Consider the following 16,425-nt stretch of genomic DNA (forward strand, 5'->3'; position numbering starts at 1 on the left):
GAGCGGAGACTGCCCTTTGCGGTTCTCATCAAAGAGCAATTTTTCAGCAACTCTTAAGAGAATAACTCCGAAAGTGCCTCAAAATATATTTGTTTATACGAAACTCACAGTTCTCCTACTAGAGCTGGCATTGTTGGCACAGCAAAGCCTCACACCAGACCTTCCACAAAGTTGGGACCAGGACCCTGGCATCACCAAGGGCGTTTCCGAGTCCCTTCCCTGCACTGCATTTCTCCATGACCCAGAGCTTTACTCAGAAAGGAAGTGGGGAAATGAACCATTTTTAAATCTAAATACGGACTGACTTGACCATCTATTACCAGATTATGTGGACACACACACGTAACGATACACATCCACGACTGAAACAAGACTTTGAAACAGAGACTTTTAAGAACTTGATTTCCAGAACAAGAAGGAGCACTGCAGAACTGAATCAATGTGCAAGGCTCTGCAAACCGGCTCACTTTTGTCTAAATGCAAGGTTCTCTGACCACCGAAGAGAGGCCACGTCTCAGTCCTCAGACTGAATGAGAAATGAATGCGCCAGAGCTCGGCCGATCCCTGAGAGCAGCCCTCCATCCACCGCAAGGAGACGACCTGAATCACTCTCTTTCTACTGAGACTGACGTCTCCTCTCCTCTCCTGAGCTCCTGCTGGTCCCATCCCATCCCTAATCCCAGCAGCATCGACACTCCCAGCCACAAAGCCGGCTTCTCAAATGCAGCATTGCCTTCCTCAGAAAACCAATCCGTCAGTGCCGCGGTGATTATAAGACAATGCTCTTAGTCGGGGGTTTAGCCTGTCTCTCCTAAGACAGTGGTCTCATTAACCACATGCTCTAAGATCAGTGTTAGTCACACTTCGTTTCATAGGTTCCCAGGTCTGAACTGAATGGTTCTGTTTCAGGGGAATCCAAAAAAGTACAACAATCGTGAAGTTTCACTGACATGGAGTCAGTTGATAGGCGAATGCTGGAGACGTTGAGGAAAGGAGCAGAATCAACAGCAGGCTTGGTCCCGTGAGCCCTTTGCCTACAGTGAGTCCCAAACAGTCAGGCGAGCTATAAGAGATCTGCCAGCAGCAGAACTTGACCTCAATCAGGAACTGATTTCACCAGGGATGAACAAAGAAGAAGAAGGAGGAGGAGAAGGAGAAGGGGGAGAAGAAGGAGAAGAAGGATGTATTTGATTCCTCCTAAGCGCTCCCTGAACAAAGTAAATTCAAATGTGTAAAATCTTATTAAAGGAAAGAATCCATTGGCTCTAACCCTCCGAGTGTAGCAAACTGTGCTATTTCTACTCGGTGTAAAACCCACTGTGGGATGTAAAAGAGAAAGTGAAGGTTCTTCTCATCTTGAGGCTGAAATCCACCAAGCTCTAAAAAGTGATGACGCACAGCCAGAAAACTGTAGGAAACTAATTATCTACAAACTCGAACCAAACTTTGACATGTCGCATGATGTCATTATAACTGAAGCTCTAGCTGGGACTCTTTATTGTTTAACTGGATCTCTCTTCAGCACAGGATGTGATATCACCTCGCAGAATACAATACGGTTCAAGGTAGGCAGATGCTCAGAAACAATGGGGATGAAAAAAATAGAAAACCTATTTCCAAAGTTTCAAGGATGTCATTGAAAAGGACACGTGAGTTTAAGCTAAAAAAACTGAAGGGAATTTGGTGTGCTTTTTGGAAACATTATAAAGATTCTTCTTGTCCAAGAGAAAACACTTCCTCTGCTGACACAGGAAGGAAGGGTAGGTGGACTCCCTGACGGTAGCTGGGGAAGACATGAAAATTTAGAAAGTTCGTGAAGGATGACCTCTATTTTCTGTCTGAAGTAATAGGCGAGGCTACATGCTCAGGTGTGACACCTCAGAGCATCGAGAGGGACAAAGAAAAGTAGCAACAGCTCTCACAAGTCACTGAGAAACAACTGTCCCACCGTGAGTTATTACTAGAATGAGTTTTTGTTGCTGTTGTTTAAGTGACAACGTGTATTCCAGGACAGGCTCTCAAGGCCATGTGCTCTCCTGTTTGTAGGACAGTCACATGAGTGTCCTAAGAGCAGTATTCTGAGATGTGCGGGAGAGGATGTGACCCTTTATTCGTTTCTCTGCTTCCAGAGTGTCACGGGCATTGCCCTTAAACATGAGCCTGGTTAAGCGGAGTTGGGGATTAAATTCTCTGGTTTTGACTGAACTAGCCCTGAAACAAAGGACGAGTAGGTTGAAATCATTTCTTCACAGAAACCCCGATCTGAGGGTAACAGTGACACAAAAGGCACAAGCCCACGAGCAGGGAACAGAGGAGCCCGGCCCCCTCCCATGGAGCTCTCCCACCGAGAGTAGGACGATCTAGTCAGATCTGCAAGAAGCTGGCCACAGAGAAACACACATTTATAAACTAGAAAGATTCTCCCATTTATGAGATTACGAATGAATCATTGGAGAGGAAGCTTGAACTGACAGTGCACTGGGATTTACAATATAAACTAATGACAGCATGAGCGTAAGAAAATTAAAAGTAAGCGCGTACAATGGAGAGAATGATATTTACAATTTGTTAAGATATTTAAGGGTTGGGAATACTCAACATAGTACTTTATTTTTAATTAACTTAACGAGAAATATTTGTAAATCTCACTTGGGGTCTATTGCTTCATAGTAAGAGAAAAAAAGCCAAATAGCTTTGGGGCAACACTTGCTCCTTCTGGAGACAGTATGTCAAGATTATAAATCATTCATTCCTCAGCAAACGCAACTGGAAGATGCACATAAAGTAGCTATGTTTGTTGAAGCATTAAAGATGGTGTGTACCCCGTTCCCGTCGGGGGACTGGCTGCCCCACTTTGCTGGATGGTGTGTATTGCTCAGGGTAGGCGATCTGTAACATGCGACCCCAGGCTCCAACGCTGTAGAGCAGTGAAGATCTTCCACTCACTCAGTGCCCACACAAGGTGCCCCTGACCAGGACGCTCTAAGCAGTGTCTGTCCTCCAAGGATTTACCGCGGAGCCCCAGGCTCCGGAAATGTGTACCCCACCCCCTGTCCAGCTGCTCGAAGGGGACCACGCAGAGATCAGTGGTGTGGCCAGGCCGGGGCAGCCCCTCTCACTTCTGCCCGCGTCCCACTAGCCAGGACCCGGTGATATGGTCCTGTCTTGATGCGAAGGGCTGAGAAGGGTGGTCTCCCCACAGGACCAGGAGGAATATTAAGGGTGCGCTGCTAACCATCACCATGTACGTCTAACACGTCTAAGCTTATGGTGCTTGATCCACTGTGTTTCAAGAGAAAAATGCTGAGTCTCTAAATAATAGAGATGCCAAAGAAAGTATATTCTCACACAAAAGGAAGTAATAAATGAAAAGACTGTTCTACTGAAAATAAAATGTGAAGCTGTGAAGCTCTGACCACAGTGAAAAAACAAAACAAAACAAGAACCCCTGAGTGAGGCCACAGAGACAGCACCAGACAATTAAGTCAGTCGTTTGTAGGCTTTAGTGAGGAAGTCAGTTCAAAATGACCGAAGTCAGTAGTGTAGTCAACTTTATAAAAACGGAGACTTAAAATGCTACGGAACTTTGACAATAATTCACAACGAGGGAGGGTGGGGACATGATGGTGGACCCTTCTGTGCTGCACTGATGCTTACTGCTCAGAGCACTGCAGAGAATGCAAACACTCTCAAGGTCCAGGATGAGCTGTGAGTCATCTATTTTCCTCAGAGGCAGGCATTCCAGCTTTGCCTGCGTTTTCTGTGATGTGCAGCTCAACTAACAGATGCTGGTGCCACTTCCGGCAGGGGGAGGTGTGGATGAGCAGTAAAAACTCAGCAACCCACTGATGACAAACACGCTCAGGAAATTTGGAATAGATGACCGCTTCCTAATCTAATGTAGGACATCTGTGAGAAAGCTACAGCAAACAGCACGTGTGATGCGGAACAATGGGCACCTTCCCTCCAACACAGGAAGCAAAGCGAGGGTCCGCTCTCGCTACCGCCTTCAGCATCACGCTGGAAGGGGGCAAAAGCAGGGACCTCCCTTTGTTCCCTGTGTTGGAGGGAACGTGCCCAATGCTGATTTAAAAAGGCATACAGATTGGAAAAGAAGAAGTAAAGATGCCTTTATTTGTAGAGAACACGATCATCAATGTAGAAAATCTTAAATAATCTACAAAAAATCTAGTAGAAGAATATGAGAGTGTAGCATGTTTCCAGCATACAAGATCCGTGTACACATATCTGTTATATTTTATGTACTATCAAAGAACAGTTGCAATATTAAACATTGCATTTATATTAGCATCAAAAATACTATAAATACATGTACACATGCTCCGATGTGTACACTTAAAACCTCAAAACAATGCTGAGAGAAAGTAATGAAGACCTACATAAATGGAGAGACGTACCAAGCCCATGGATCAGAAAAAGCAATAGCTTAGTGAAGACGTCAATTCTACCCAAATTGCTATATAGATGTGATGCGACACCTCAGCAGGATTTTGTTTCTTTGGAAATTGACAAGCTGATTCTAAAAGTCATATGAAATGAAAAGAATGTTAATTAATCAAAACAATTTTGAAAAAGAACAACATTACAGAATTTACACCCCCTGATTTGAAGATTCACTATAAAGCTACAGAAATGAACACAGTGTGATACTGGCCAAAGAACAGCCACAGTGATCAATGGAACAGAATAGATAGTCCAAAACTAAGCCCACGAGATGTATTTGACAAAAATGCCAGAATAATTCAATGGAAAAGGAAGAGTCTTTTATGAAAATCAGGTGCCCATATGAAAAATAGGGAACATTAACCCTTACCTCAGACACATACGAAAATTAACTGAAGGAAACCAGCGGTCTAAATGTATGAGATAAAACCATAAACCACGTAAAAAATACAGGCGAAAATCGTTACGGTTTCGGATTAGGAAAATATTTTTAAGCAGCACACAAAAAGCATGAACTGTAAAATTAAATTGTGGTAGACTGAACTTCATCAAAACTCAAAACTTTCGCTTTTCAAAGGCCACTAGTAAAAGAATAAAAGTCACAGACTTTATTCTGATAACGGTGTTCCATTCCTAATACGTAAAGAACACTTACAACCTAACATTAAAAAGAAATTCAATTCAGTAGTCATTGGGAAATGCAAATGAAACCACAAGGAGTCTGCACTACACACCCACTAATGACCAGACTTCAGAAGGATGGCAATCCTGAGTGCTGGTAGGACCGCGTGCAAGGGAGCCCTGGGCAGATCCCAAGTCCCTGGAGGGTGATTCAGACAGCACAGTGGCCAGAGCCAGCCTCTGGGCCCGGGACCCAGCGGGCCACAGGAGGAAGCCCAGTGGGTTCCTCAGGACATCATGGGCAGCTCCGTGAGGCTTGGAGGGTCAGCTCCCTTACTCAACCTGCTGACTGATTACTGCTGTCACAGTAATTACTTATCACAGGCCACTCCGTAGTTTCCAGCATCAGAAGCATATGTAAGACGTGAGGTCCCCAACCTCAGTAGACCTCGGGTGTCTGCCTTCCCCACCATTCACTTGCTTAAGGTTCCCAAAAATTACCTAGAGATGTGTTAAGAGCAGTGAGTGTTTGGTGTGTGTACTCGGAAAATGTCTTCTTCGCTCCCAGCCCTCTGTACAAGGCCCTGCTGTACATTCACAGGGGTCTCCAGGACGGGGGCTGCGGAGGAAGGGGCTCGGGGTTCCTCCCACTCAGGAGACTCCTCTCCCTGAGTGTGGACCACGGAGCCTGGGCTGTACTGGCAAATGCAGAAGGATGACAGACAGGTGCCAGACAAAGGGATTCAGAGATAAAAACAGACACAAATGCGAGGAGAGAGGGATCATGTACTTCACAGTCCAGTGGGGAGGAGAGATCAGAGAAGGAGAGTCATCACTCAGCGTGGCAAGTGCTGGAAGGGTAGTCCCGAGGCAAAGCAGGAGGACAGAGGCAGGAGGGATTCACTCACAAGAGGGGCCTCAGGGGATGGAGTGAAGGCCTGGCAGCAGTCCTGGAGGGAGACGCCCCGTGCTGTCAGGGGGCTGGGGGAGCAGCACAGGGGAGAGAAAGCGGTGAGAGACCAGAGGAGGGTCACCTGCCCGAAAGGTTGGCTCAAGTCCCCACAGAACTTCCCATTACTCGCCCTACAACATAAAACTGGTACAAATGAATAAAAATTATGTAGATAACTAACCTTTATATTTTCCTTTCATTAAAGTAATTTCATAATAGACTTGTAATATACTTGGAAATCAATTCTGTGATGTCATTTCCCACAGCTTCCAAACGCCTCCATCATAAAAGGTCCACACTGAGGGAAACACTTACATCAATTCGACGTCCAAGCTCTTTATTATGGCAAAATTCCAATTAATTGTGAGTCTAAGAGAAAACTGTTTGCACACAAAATTAAAGGAAGCAGTTATAACTTTCATAGTCACTTTAACGTACTTTTGTGTTCACGAAAGCACCCATCTCAAAGCTGCTTGAACTTTGGAAAGTTCTATGATCACTTCATGCACAGCACAAATTCAGCCCAGTTTTTGATTATTCTATTACTGATTGATTCGATATGAGGTAACTGTTCAGGCCTAATTGCCTCTCTTGGAAAAAGCCCTTGGGACGCAATGCTGCATCTCCTCCCCACAAGCAACAAAGTCTATGGACAGAAATTACCACCGGCTCTGAGATGCACTCAGCAGACTCTACCAGGCCCACAGCTCGTTCTGAGGTCTAAAAATATTAAGTTCAGAATGTCACAAGAATGTAGAGAACGCTCTGAGGTTTGCCAGTATGTGGACAAAAGACGCCCCTAGTAAATGCCTGCTTTCCCTGAGAAAGGTTTGCAAGACCGTATGGTGAGGCCAGTTCCACAATGCTCTCAGAGACATGAGAGAGACGCTATGGTGAATTTGTAAAGTTTTGGCTAAAAGAATAACATAGAAGGAAGACCGGGGGGAGGGGGAGCTGGGAGTAGGACGCGTCACCAAGGTTTCTCGGCAGGTGCAGGGTCTCTGCTGCTAGAACAGATCTGATTCCTAATCAGCCTTCTGTGGCACTGCCCTTCCATTGGCTTTTCCACTTTAAGGGAACACAGATGGCGGGGCCCAGGCCTGAAGCTTAGGAAGGAAGAATGGATTTGCTCCCCAAAGGTGCTCGAGAAGCTTCCAGTGCATGAGGTCTGCCCAGACGCCTGAACTCGCCCAGAGAGGAGGTTGCTCCCCAGACACGCCGGCAGGGAGTCTGTTCAGCACACCTGGTAGGGACGGGAGCGGCTCCCCTTATTAGCCCCAGACAGCCACGCTTTGGGCTGCTTGCCTTTCTAACGAGCACCCCAACGATCTCTAAGGACTAAATATTTGCCACGACTCTGGCATCTGACAGATCACTAAGGTCTCGCAGCGCGTGTGTCAGAATACATCAATCCCCATTTGTCCCCTACAGTCCTATTAGAAACGCCGCACCTGCCGGACAGGGGCACGGACAGGAATACCGCTTAACCGTTAACGGTGGCAATCTCACATTCACTATCACGTCATATTAGCTAACAGTTCTCAGGGAATCTGCTTCAGGATCATACAGTGCCTGCCTGCCTTCCCCAAGCATCCTCGACCCTGGATTCAAGCAGCACCCCAGTCCTCCATTCAACAAACAAATGAAACAAGGCAAGAGAATCAGAGACCTCATGTGCGGTTGTTACATACCGTTGGCAGAAGTTTTCTGCTTTCAGTTTAACAATGACAGTACACACACTATAGAATAATTTGTATTCAAAAGCATTTTGCCTTCTGAAGCGAAACAAGTGACATGTGGGAGAATATTGTAGGTTTTTTGCTCCTGGCTGAGCTGACCCATGTTATCGCTGTCTCAATTCAAAGAGGGTGTTTCATCTGTGTTAAGAGCAGAAAGTCCTCTCATAGTAAAGACGTAAGGACTAGCCTTTGCAGTCAAAGAACCTGTCTTTCAAATAAGTAGAAGATCCATTTTACTGAGATATTTTCCAGAAAAGCAAGGTCAGGCTGTACCCCAGAGCTAGTGTCAGCTGTCAGCTCGTCTTTATTTGGGAGGTTGCCTCTTTAACAAGCTGAAAAGTTGCCAGGGGCTCTCCCCAGACTCCACGGACAGCCTCCAGCCCCACCTCAAGAATGAACGGGGGGGCGGGGAACTACTCCAAGCGCCTCTTGCTCTCTGCAGCATCACCAAAAACTTGAAGATATCCTGTGGCAGACTCCCTCCTGGCAAAAGGACTGGCAACCTGAGAGCGAGCCCCTCACCCTCCCGCGCCTGAAAAGCCGTCGTCTAGACCACACGTGCTCATTCCTGCAACCCCCGGGTTCCCAGACCTCGCTGAGGATCTGAAGCCTCCCTGGTGTCACGCTCACCACCCAAGACATCCCCACAGAATTCAGCCCTGAGGACTCACGGTGCATCTCATGAAAGGGGTTGTGAACTCGAGCCAGCCACACCTGGAGGGTCACCCACCGACGTCACAGTCGGAACGCGGTCGCAGCGCGCCTGGCCGGCCCTCCCAGGGAGACAGTGCCGGCCGGCCCGGGAGCCAATCAGCTGCCGCCCAGGCGTTGCCATGGCTCGTCGCCCGGTTAGGATCACGCCCACCCCAGCCCGGCAGCCAATCGGCGGCCGCCAAGCCGTTGCCATGGCCACGTCGCGTGTTAGGACCGCGCACGCGCACAGGGGAGACTCGCCGGCAGCCCCAGGCCCAGGCCTCGCGAGGGTCCCGGCAGCCGCCCCACTGGACACGGGCCGCGACCCGGTTCCCTGAGCGGCCGGCATGAACCGCAAGAAGCTGCAGAAGCTAACGGACTCCTTAACTAAAAATTGCAAGCACTGTAAGTAAGAATCAGGTGCCGGGTGTGCAGAGGCCCCTGGGCCAGGTCCTGTCCTGCCCGGTGCTACTGTTCCGCCTGCAGAGCCCGAGCGCAGTCGGAGCCCTCTCCACGCCCGACCCTAAAGAGGAGTCTGGAAGGGAACACCAACATCAGCTCCTTGGGGCGGGCACTCCTGGCGCCCATGATCTTAAGGCGCATTTCTAGTATCCAGGTATCTAGTGCTGTACCCGCACACACGCACATACTTGCTTCTCAGACCTTCTCTTAACTTACCCTTACGCTATAGAAACGTGATTTATGTACCCTGGAGACACAGGTGGAAAACAAGCACTGAAAACCACCGCACTCAAGAAAAGTAGCCCAACCAACAGCTCTTCTTAGAGCAAATCAACTGGCAAGGTCCAAGTTTTGGGAATTACCAAGAGACCTATAAGGGAAAATGGTTATCAGGGGTTGAACATCCTTAGGACAGACACGGTGAAGTGGCCCAGAAACTTGTATCTCAGAGCAAGGAAATGTGCCTGGAATCCAAGGAGCTCAACAAAGCTAAACACACAGTAAAGGATCTGTTCCCAACTCTAGACCCAACTTTCCAGCAAAGTGAAGGATTAGACTTGGCAGGTGGCAAGATGGACACCTATTGAAGACATCTGCTCCCACCTCACACATAGTCTGAAAAGTGGTCCTAGAATTTCACAGGTAACTTTAGAATTATATTCAGACTGAAAAACAGGACTGTGCTTGGGCAAGGAAGCTATGGATATGGCTTAGATGAGGGAGATATGTGACGAGCAATCTTAGAAGTTGAGTGCTTATTGCAATAATCCCATAGCCATAATCCCAAGACTACTCCCACTGTGCATAGAAAGAACAAACATGTTCTCATGTAGTCCTAGAGATTATGGGATCTAGTGCCTTCTAATCATACTCAGTATCTTATATGATGAGTGGTAGGAAATCCTGTCAGGATGGTGCTGGAAATAAAAGTTACGTCTAAAAAAAGTCATCCTATAATTTAAGATATTATCATGGTTATTACAATCTGATGAGAGTTTTGTTCTGTTGTTTTTCTTAAAATACTTTCATTTCTGGGAAAAGGCCAGATCTTAAACATCTAGTAAACATTTTAAATAAACAGTGCAATAACTGCTATACACAACGAACACTGAATTTGATTTAGTTCCTGTTCAAGTGAGTTTGCAATGTATTGCAGATATTCTGTGAACATATTAAAAGATGTGAGGGCTTCCCTGGTGGCTCAGTGGTTAAGAATCTGCCTGCCAATGCAGGCGACACTGGTTCAAGCCCTGGTCCGGGAAGATCCCACATGCGGAGCAACTAAGCCCGTGTGCCACAACTACTGAGCCCTCGCGCCGTGACTACTGAAGCCCGCGCACCTAGAGCCCGTGCTCTGCAACAAGAGAATCCACTGAAATGAGAAGCCCGTGCACTGCAACGAAGAGTAGCCCCTGCTCGCCGCAACTAGAGAAAGCCTGTGCGCAGCAACGAAGACCCAACGCAGCCAAAAATAAAATAAATTTATAAAAGGAAAAGATAAGTGAAAACACAGCAAGAAAACCAGTCAACTCTTTTGATTTTTGTCCTACCTAAAACTTTTGAAGTGAACCTTAAGAACCTTGATGATTACCAGTTAAATTCTATAGAAATAGTGACTAATCATGGGCATTATAATAATTTTGAGTTTCTTTAAACAGAGGACCTTTCTTCTAAAGTCAGATTTCCTTTTAGTTGCCAGGTGATAATCCCACCAAGATGAAGTGGATAGATTTTGTAGAATCAAAGAAGAAAGTATCTTAAATGTTTGTCTAGTTAATCCACCATTCTGCAGATCTGATCTGCACAGCAGACTTACACCTTACAAAAAGATGAAAATCCATTCTCGAATTTCCTTAATTTCATTTAGTATTCTTTTTTCCCAATATTTACTTATTTATTTGGCTGTGCTGGGTCTTAGTTGCGGCACGTGGATCTTTTAGTTGCGGCATGATATAAGAAACATTTCAGCAAGAGAATTTTTCCTGTGGAAAAATTACCCCTCTTGGATCTTTTGGGGAATAAATTGAGCTGATACTCTTTCATTTTTATTTCAGCTGAGATGGGGAATGGCTAATCAACATCCCCTCAGCTAGCATTTCATATATGTGATCAGACTGCATCGTTCTTCGTGCAAGGTTTTCTTCCCCAACCATTAACATCACTTTTTATTTTTAGAGTTTTTTATTGTGGTTAAATAGACATGACATAAAATTTACCATTTTAATTATTTTAAGTGCACCGCTCAGGGGCACTAAGTACATTCACATTGTGCAGCTGTCACCACCATCCATCTCCAGAACTTTCTCATCTTTCCAGCTGAAACTCTGTCCCCATTAAACTGTTGCTCCCCACTTCCCCCTCCCGCAGCCCCTGGCACCCACCGTCTACTTTTTGTCTCTATGAATTTCACCACTCTGGGTACATCATATAAGTGAAATCAAATAATATTTGTCCTTTTTCGTCTGGCTTGTTTCACTCAGCATGATGTAGTCAGGGGTCAGGCAAGTTGTAGCAGGAGTCACGATTTCCTCCCTTTTTAATGCTGACTCATGGTCCATTGTATGGATGGACCACATCTTATTCATCCACTCATCCACCCATGGACACCTGGATTGCTCCCACCTTCTGGCTGTTGTGACGACTGCTGCTATGAATAATGGTGTACAAGTATCAGAGTCCCTGCTTTCAATCCTTTGGGGCAAATACCCAGAAGTGGAATCACTGGATTCTGTAGTATTTCTATGTGTAATTTTTTTCTTGAAGTGACATACCATTCATACCGTTTTCTGTGGCAAGTAAAGGCTCCTTTTAAAATTATAACCATTACATTATTTCTACTATTTATCAATTTATTTACTAAATCATTTGTTTTCCAACGTTTTCAATGTTCGTCTTAAATTGTGGCACCCCAAACTGGAACTCGCCCTCAAACCTCTCCTGGCCTGCAAGATGAGGTGGGATTTATCCATTTCTTTGGGCTGTTTTCCTTTACATGCACACAGCTTCCGTCCTTGCTTTTAAAAATACTCAACCTTAATTTTGTCTTGTCTTGAAATAAGATCTTCCCCATCTTCCACCTTTACCTCATATTGAAACTCACCTTTATGTTCTTAATGCCAGACACTAACCCTTCCACCTACACACCTCGGACAGCGATGGGGACACAGCGATGGGGACACAACCACCCTCTCTGCAGTCGTGTGTATGCAAGCATGCATGTGTGTGCACACCCTTTAGACACAAAAGTCCTTCCTCCGAAGTGCTGCTGCACGGCTGCCTGTTAATTTCCAGCCCTCACAGCGAGAACCTTCCTGGGTGCTAGGATATGCTTAACTCCTTCCTTGTTGGAAAATAGGTGACTCTGCTTTCCAAACTCTGGCTCACGGCTTCACGAAGGCTAATGTGAGATGAAAGTTGTTGCCTGGTTTGGGGGAGGCTGGTATCTATTTCCAGGGAAGAGTTAAACTGTAGATCTCACGAATGCCTATAATCAAAATGCTGGGGGAAAGCTACCATTTTTAACATCGCCATGGTTACTTAGAATCAGACCCCACAATCCGCATTCAGGTGACCTGGCTAATATTATCGTCCTTTTTCTAACTGTGACTGCACTTACATCTGTTTGGAGGGACGGCTGCTGCCTTACTTCAGTGGGAACTTCTGGGTAGTGACCATCCTCTGGTAACTCGAGGGTCATGAATCTCAAAAGAGGAGCGTCTCCCGTTGACAGCTGCCCATTCATGATTCCAGTGTTGTTTGTGTACAGAACTCATTTGTGCAAAGTTTAAGTTGGACATTAAAGATTAAAAGGCGTCTTTGTTACATCTCAATTTCATTCTTTCACAGTTAATAAATTTGAAGTGAAATGCCTTATCAATCTTTTCTATAACTTGGTGGGTGATGTGACAGAGCGGCAGGGTTTGGACGTCGGGCTGGATCGGAACGCCTTTCGGAACATCCTGCACGTGACATTTGGGATGACGGACGACATGATCATGGACAGAGGTGAGCGGACGTCAGTGTCTAGACGGGCCAAATCCAGCCATAACTGGGAAAAACAGTTTGGAGTTTGGACAAACTCTGGGCGGGAAGCTTCACGTTCTGTGTTTCCAAATCCATTTGAACATAAAAGTTTAATTTTTACATTCATGGGGAAGCACGGTAGGGAAGAAGGTAGCAACCACTCTTTCTGTGGATTTAGGAAGAGGACAAAGTCAACTTGAATCACTAGGTTTCCTTTCTTTACATCAGAAAAACCCAAGCTATTTATATTCCTACTTAGTAAATAGAACAACAAATAATCGTTTTAAAAGGACATTTAAACTTCCTTACATCATCAAGAGTATTCCAATAAAAGTTAAGATATAATCTTATCTATCATGTAATAGCAGTACTTTTCTTGGGTAACAAAATATAAACTTATATGTTTTATGTTAATATATCAACAAATTTAATGTACCTATATGTGTATACGTTCACTGTCGATTCATGTATTTAGCTGTTCAGAATTTACTTGTTCCCACAAAGTATGAAGGGAAACATGAACGCTTAAGTAAAAGAGTTTTCCGATGTTACGACATCTTAGTTTCCTCCTTTATCAAATGAGAACATGGGACCATATGGGCGTGAGGTTTCGCCTAAATTTCAGAAGTGCGTAGCCCCGTGCGGGTCCGTCACCGAGAATAGAAACGCAGCACAAGTGTCACATTTTTTACTTCTCTCTTTTTTTTTAGTATTCCGAGGGTTTGACAAAGACAATGATGGTTGCATAACTGTATCAGAGTGGGTGTATGGATTATCCGTGTTTCTTCGAGGAACTCTGGAAGAGAAAATGAAATGTAAGACTTCGTGTTATCCTATTGGTTTGCACTTTACGATAAGTACCTCGAAAGAGTGAAAATCATCAATGTCTTCCAGCCCAGCCAGTGGGGTGGGTTTGTGTGTTGTTTGCTTGGTGTGAATTCCCATCAGCCTCTTTTACGGAGCAAATTCAGGTCAATAATAAGGGTTGAAAAAAATTAATAAAAAGGCAAATCAAGAAGTTCTGAGGCGGAATCCATGCCAAGCCAGACCGCACAGGCAGGTGGTGCACGTGCGGACCACGTACGCATGCGTTTACGTATGAAGGTGGTAAGTGCTTTACATATTTTGTTACTCAAATTGTCATCATACAACATCGATTCAAGTTTCTGATTCTTAGTTAATTCCTAATTCATCCCAATGAACTCTGTTTAAGAGGCGCAGTTCAATCCGTTTTCCAAGGTTTTCACGGTGAGAATGTTAAGTCGTTGCTCCTTGGCCTGCTCTTTGAAGCTAAGTGTAGGAAACTTTCTAAGGATTGTTGAGTATGTTCAGTAAGCGGACATCAGGCATTTGTTAGGGGAATTGATTGCACTGAGGCCCGAGGCTTGATGTAAACACCACTGGAGCCCTGGGCCTTGAACACCATCAGAACCAAGGCCGGCTTCCTGGCCGCAGCACATTCGTACCGGTTCTTTCTTGAAGATTGCTTTGACGTGTTTGACTTGAACGGCGACGGCTTCATCTCGAAGGAGGAGATGTTCCACATGCTGAAGGATAGCCTCCTGAAGCAGCCGTCCGAGGAGGACCCCGACGAAGGAATCAAAGACCTGGTGGAAATAACCCTGAAGAAAATGGTACGATGGGTAATTTAGAGTTTTCTCGTGAAATCCACAGATGTGGGGTAGAAATAAGAACTCAAATTAGAGTAACTCTCAGTTTCCTGCCTGGTGAAAGACAGCACTCGGACTGTGCTCTTTTATCATAATATGACAGTTCCTTTCAATTTCAGTACTTAGCCTCATACTTTTCTGACGTCTTCTTTGTGAACGCTGGGCCATGAGAAGACAGTGTGTGTTTGTGATGTTTTCCATGTTAACTGCGGTGTGGCCGGTTGCCCCCAGGACCACGACCACGACGGGAAGCTGTCCTTCGCAGACTATGAACAGGCTGTGAGGGAGGAGACTCTTCTGCTGGAAGCATTTGGACCGTGTCTTCCTGACCCAAAGGTAACGGCACTACATTCACAGAACAGTGACCAAAATGTCACGTAGGGGGCTTCCCTGGTGGCGCAGTGGTTGAGAGTCCACCTGCCGGTGCAGGGGACACGGGTTCGTGCCCCGGTCCGGGAGGATCCCACATGCCGCGGAGTGGCTGGGCTGTGAGCCATGGCCACTGAGCCTGTGCGTCCGGAGCCTGTGCTCCGCAACGGGAGAGGCCACAACAGTGAGAGGCCTGTGTAACCAAAAAAATAAATAAGGAGCACGGAAACAGGCTGCAGGGAGATGGGGGTATGGCTGGAAGGACAAGGAAGTGTCCCCGGGTCTTTGCGGACATAGCGGTCAGCCGGGGAGAAGCGCCCAAGCAGAGAGAATGACATGCATGAGCGAGGGAAGCGGGGGATACAAAGGAACCTGTATTAGGTTCATGAGACTGATGATGAAGCGGGAAGACACAGAGGGCCAAGTCCATGGAGCTCGGAGCTGGATTTTGTCTTGAAGATCACGAGGATTTGTTGGAAGATTTTAGGCAGATGGAGGGATGTGATATATAAATATTACCCTATACCCACCCACCCCAGTCTCTAGTCTGTATCTCCAGCTGCCTTCTCAACATACGGAGTAAATGATCTCAATAAACTCTTGATTTTCCCCCAAACTTGCCCCTCCCCCAGTCTTCCCTAACTCAATAAATGACACCCCCCGCACTCAGGTGTTCAGTCAAAACCCTAGGAGTCATCCTTAACCTCTCTCTCGTAACACTTTTCACTACTCTTTCAAAATAAACCCTTGAATATAATCTCTTCTCCCACGTCTGTTGGCCACCAGCCCCCATCAAGTCACTGTCATCAGTCACCCAGCCCAGGTCATGCTTCCACTGCTGTCCCCCTACTGACTGCCCTCCACAATATCCAGGATATGTAAAAACACAAAGGCTCTCAGGCCCCTCTGGTGCTCGAGCCCCTCCCCAGCAGGCCCTGAAGTGTGCACGAGGCCCCTTTCTCTCTTTCCACCCACGTCTCCTGCTGTGTCCTGTCCTCTCTTCCCCTGGAGCCCCCCCGGCCACCTGCCCTGCCTCCCTGGGGCCCTTGTGCTCGCTGTGACCTCTGTCCAGAACGTTCCCCCCAGACCTCGCCTCGTTCAGTCTCTGCTCAAATGCTGTTGATCATCTTAACTTCTCCTCCCCTCCATCCCCGACCCTGCTTCTTTCTCTTCACAGTTCTTATCGTCACACAGAATATATTTACTCACTTATTGTCTGTCTTGACATGTAGATGTAAGGTCCCTAAAGCAGGAACTTGGGAGGTTTTCGCCATATTTCCTCACATGTAGTGTGTAGCACATGGTGGGTCCCTAGTAAATGTTGAGTGGATGGATGGATGGATGGATGGATGGACAGGTGGGTGGATGGATGGATGGGTGGATGGATGGACGGGTGGATGGGTGGACGGGTGGACGGGTGGATGGATGGACG

General features: G+C 46.3%; 2 protein-coding genes across 3 annotated transcripts in view; one reads left to right on the plus strand and one right to left on the minus strand.

Annotated features, from left to right (window-relative positions):
- PPDPFL (pancreatic progenitor cell differentiation and proliferation factor like) overlaps nucleotides 1–16,425 on the minus strand; it is a 184,002-nt gene that overhangs the window by 151,939 nt on the left and 15,638 nt on the right. The gene's annotated exons all lie outside the window — the stretch shown is intronic.
- Nucleotides 8,726–16,425, plus strand: part of CLXN (calaxin) — an 8,846-nt gene continuing 1,146 nt past the window's right edge. The window contains exons 1-5 of one of the 2 annotated variants that reach the window (XR_003437430.1): nucleotides 8,726–8,874; nucleotides 12,778–12,936; nucleotides 13,665–13,769; nucleotides 14,437–14,588; nucleotides 14,744–14,960. Coding sequence is in view for 1 of the 2 variants with exons in the window: in XM_027128141.1 (XP_026983942.1) it covers nucleotides 8,817–8,874; nucleotides 12,778–12,936; nucleotides 13,665–13,769; nucleotides 14,437–14,588; nucleotides 14,856–14,960 (579 nt within the window). In the remaining variant the exon portion in view is untranslated. The remainder of the gene's footprint in view (nucleotides 8,875–12,777; nucleotides 12,937–13,664; nucleotides 13,770–14,436; nucleotides 14,589–14,743; nucleotides 14,961–16,425) is intronic. The other variant, XM_027128141.1, reaches the window with a different exon arrangement.

This window comes from Aethalodelphis obliquidens, unplaced genomic scaffold, assembly GCF_003676395.1.
Source record: "Aethalodelphis obliquidens isolate GAN/ISIS:26980383/991018 unplaced genomic scaffold, ASM367639v1 scaffold33, whole genome shotgun sequence".
NCBI lineage: Eukaryota > Metazoa > Chordata > Mammalia > Artiodactyla > Delphinidae > Aethalodelphis > Aethalodelphis obliquidens.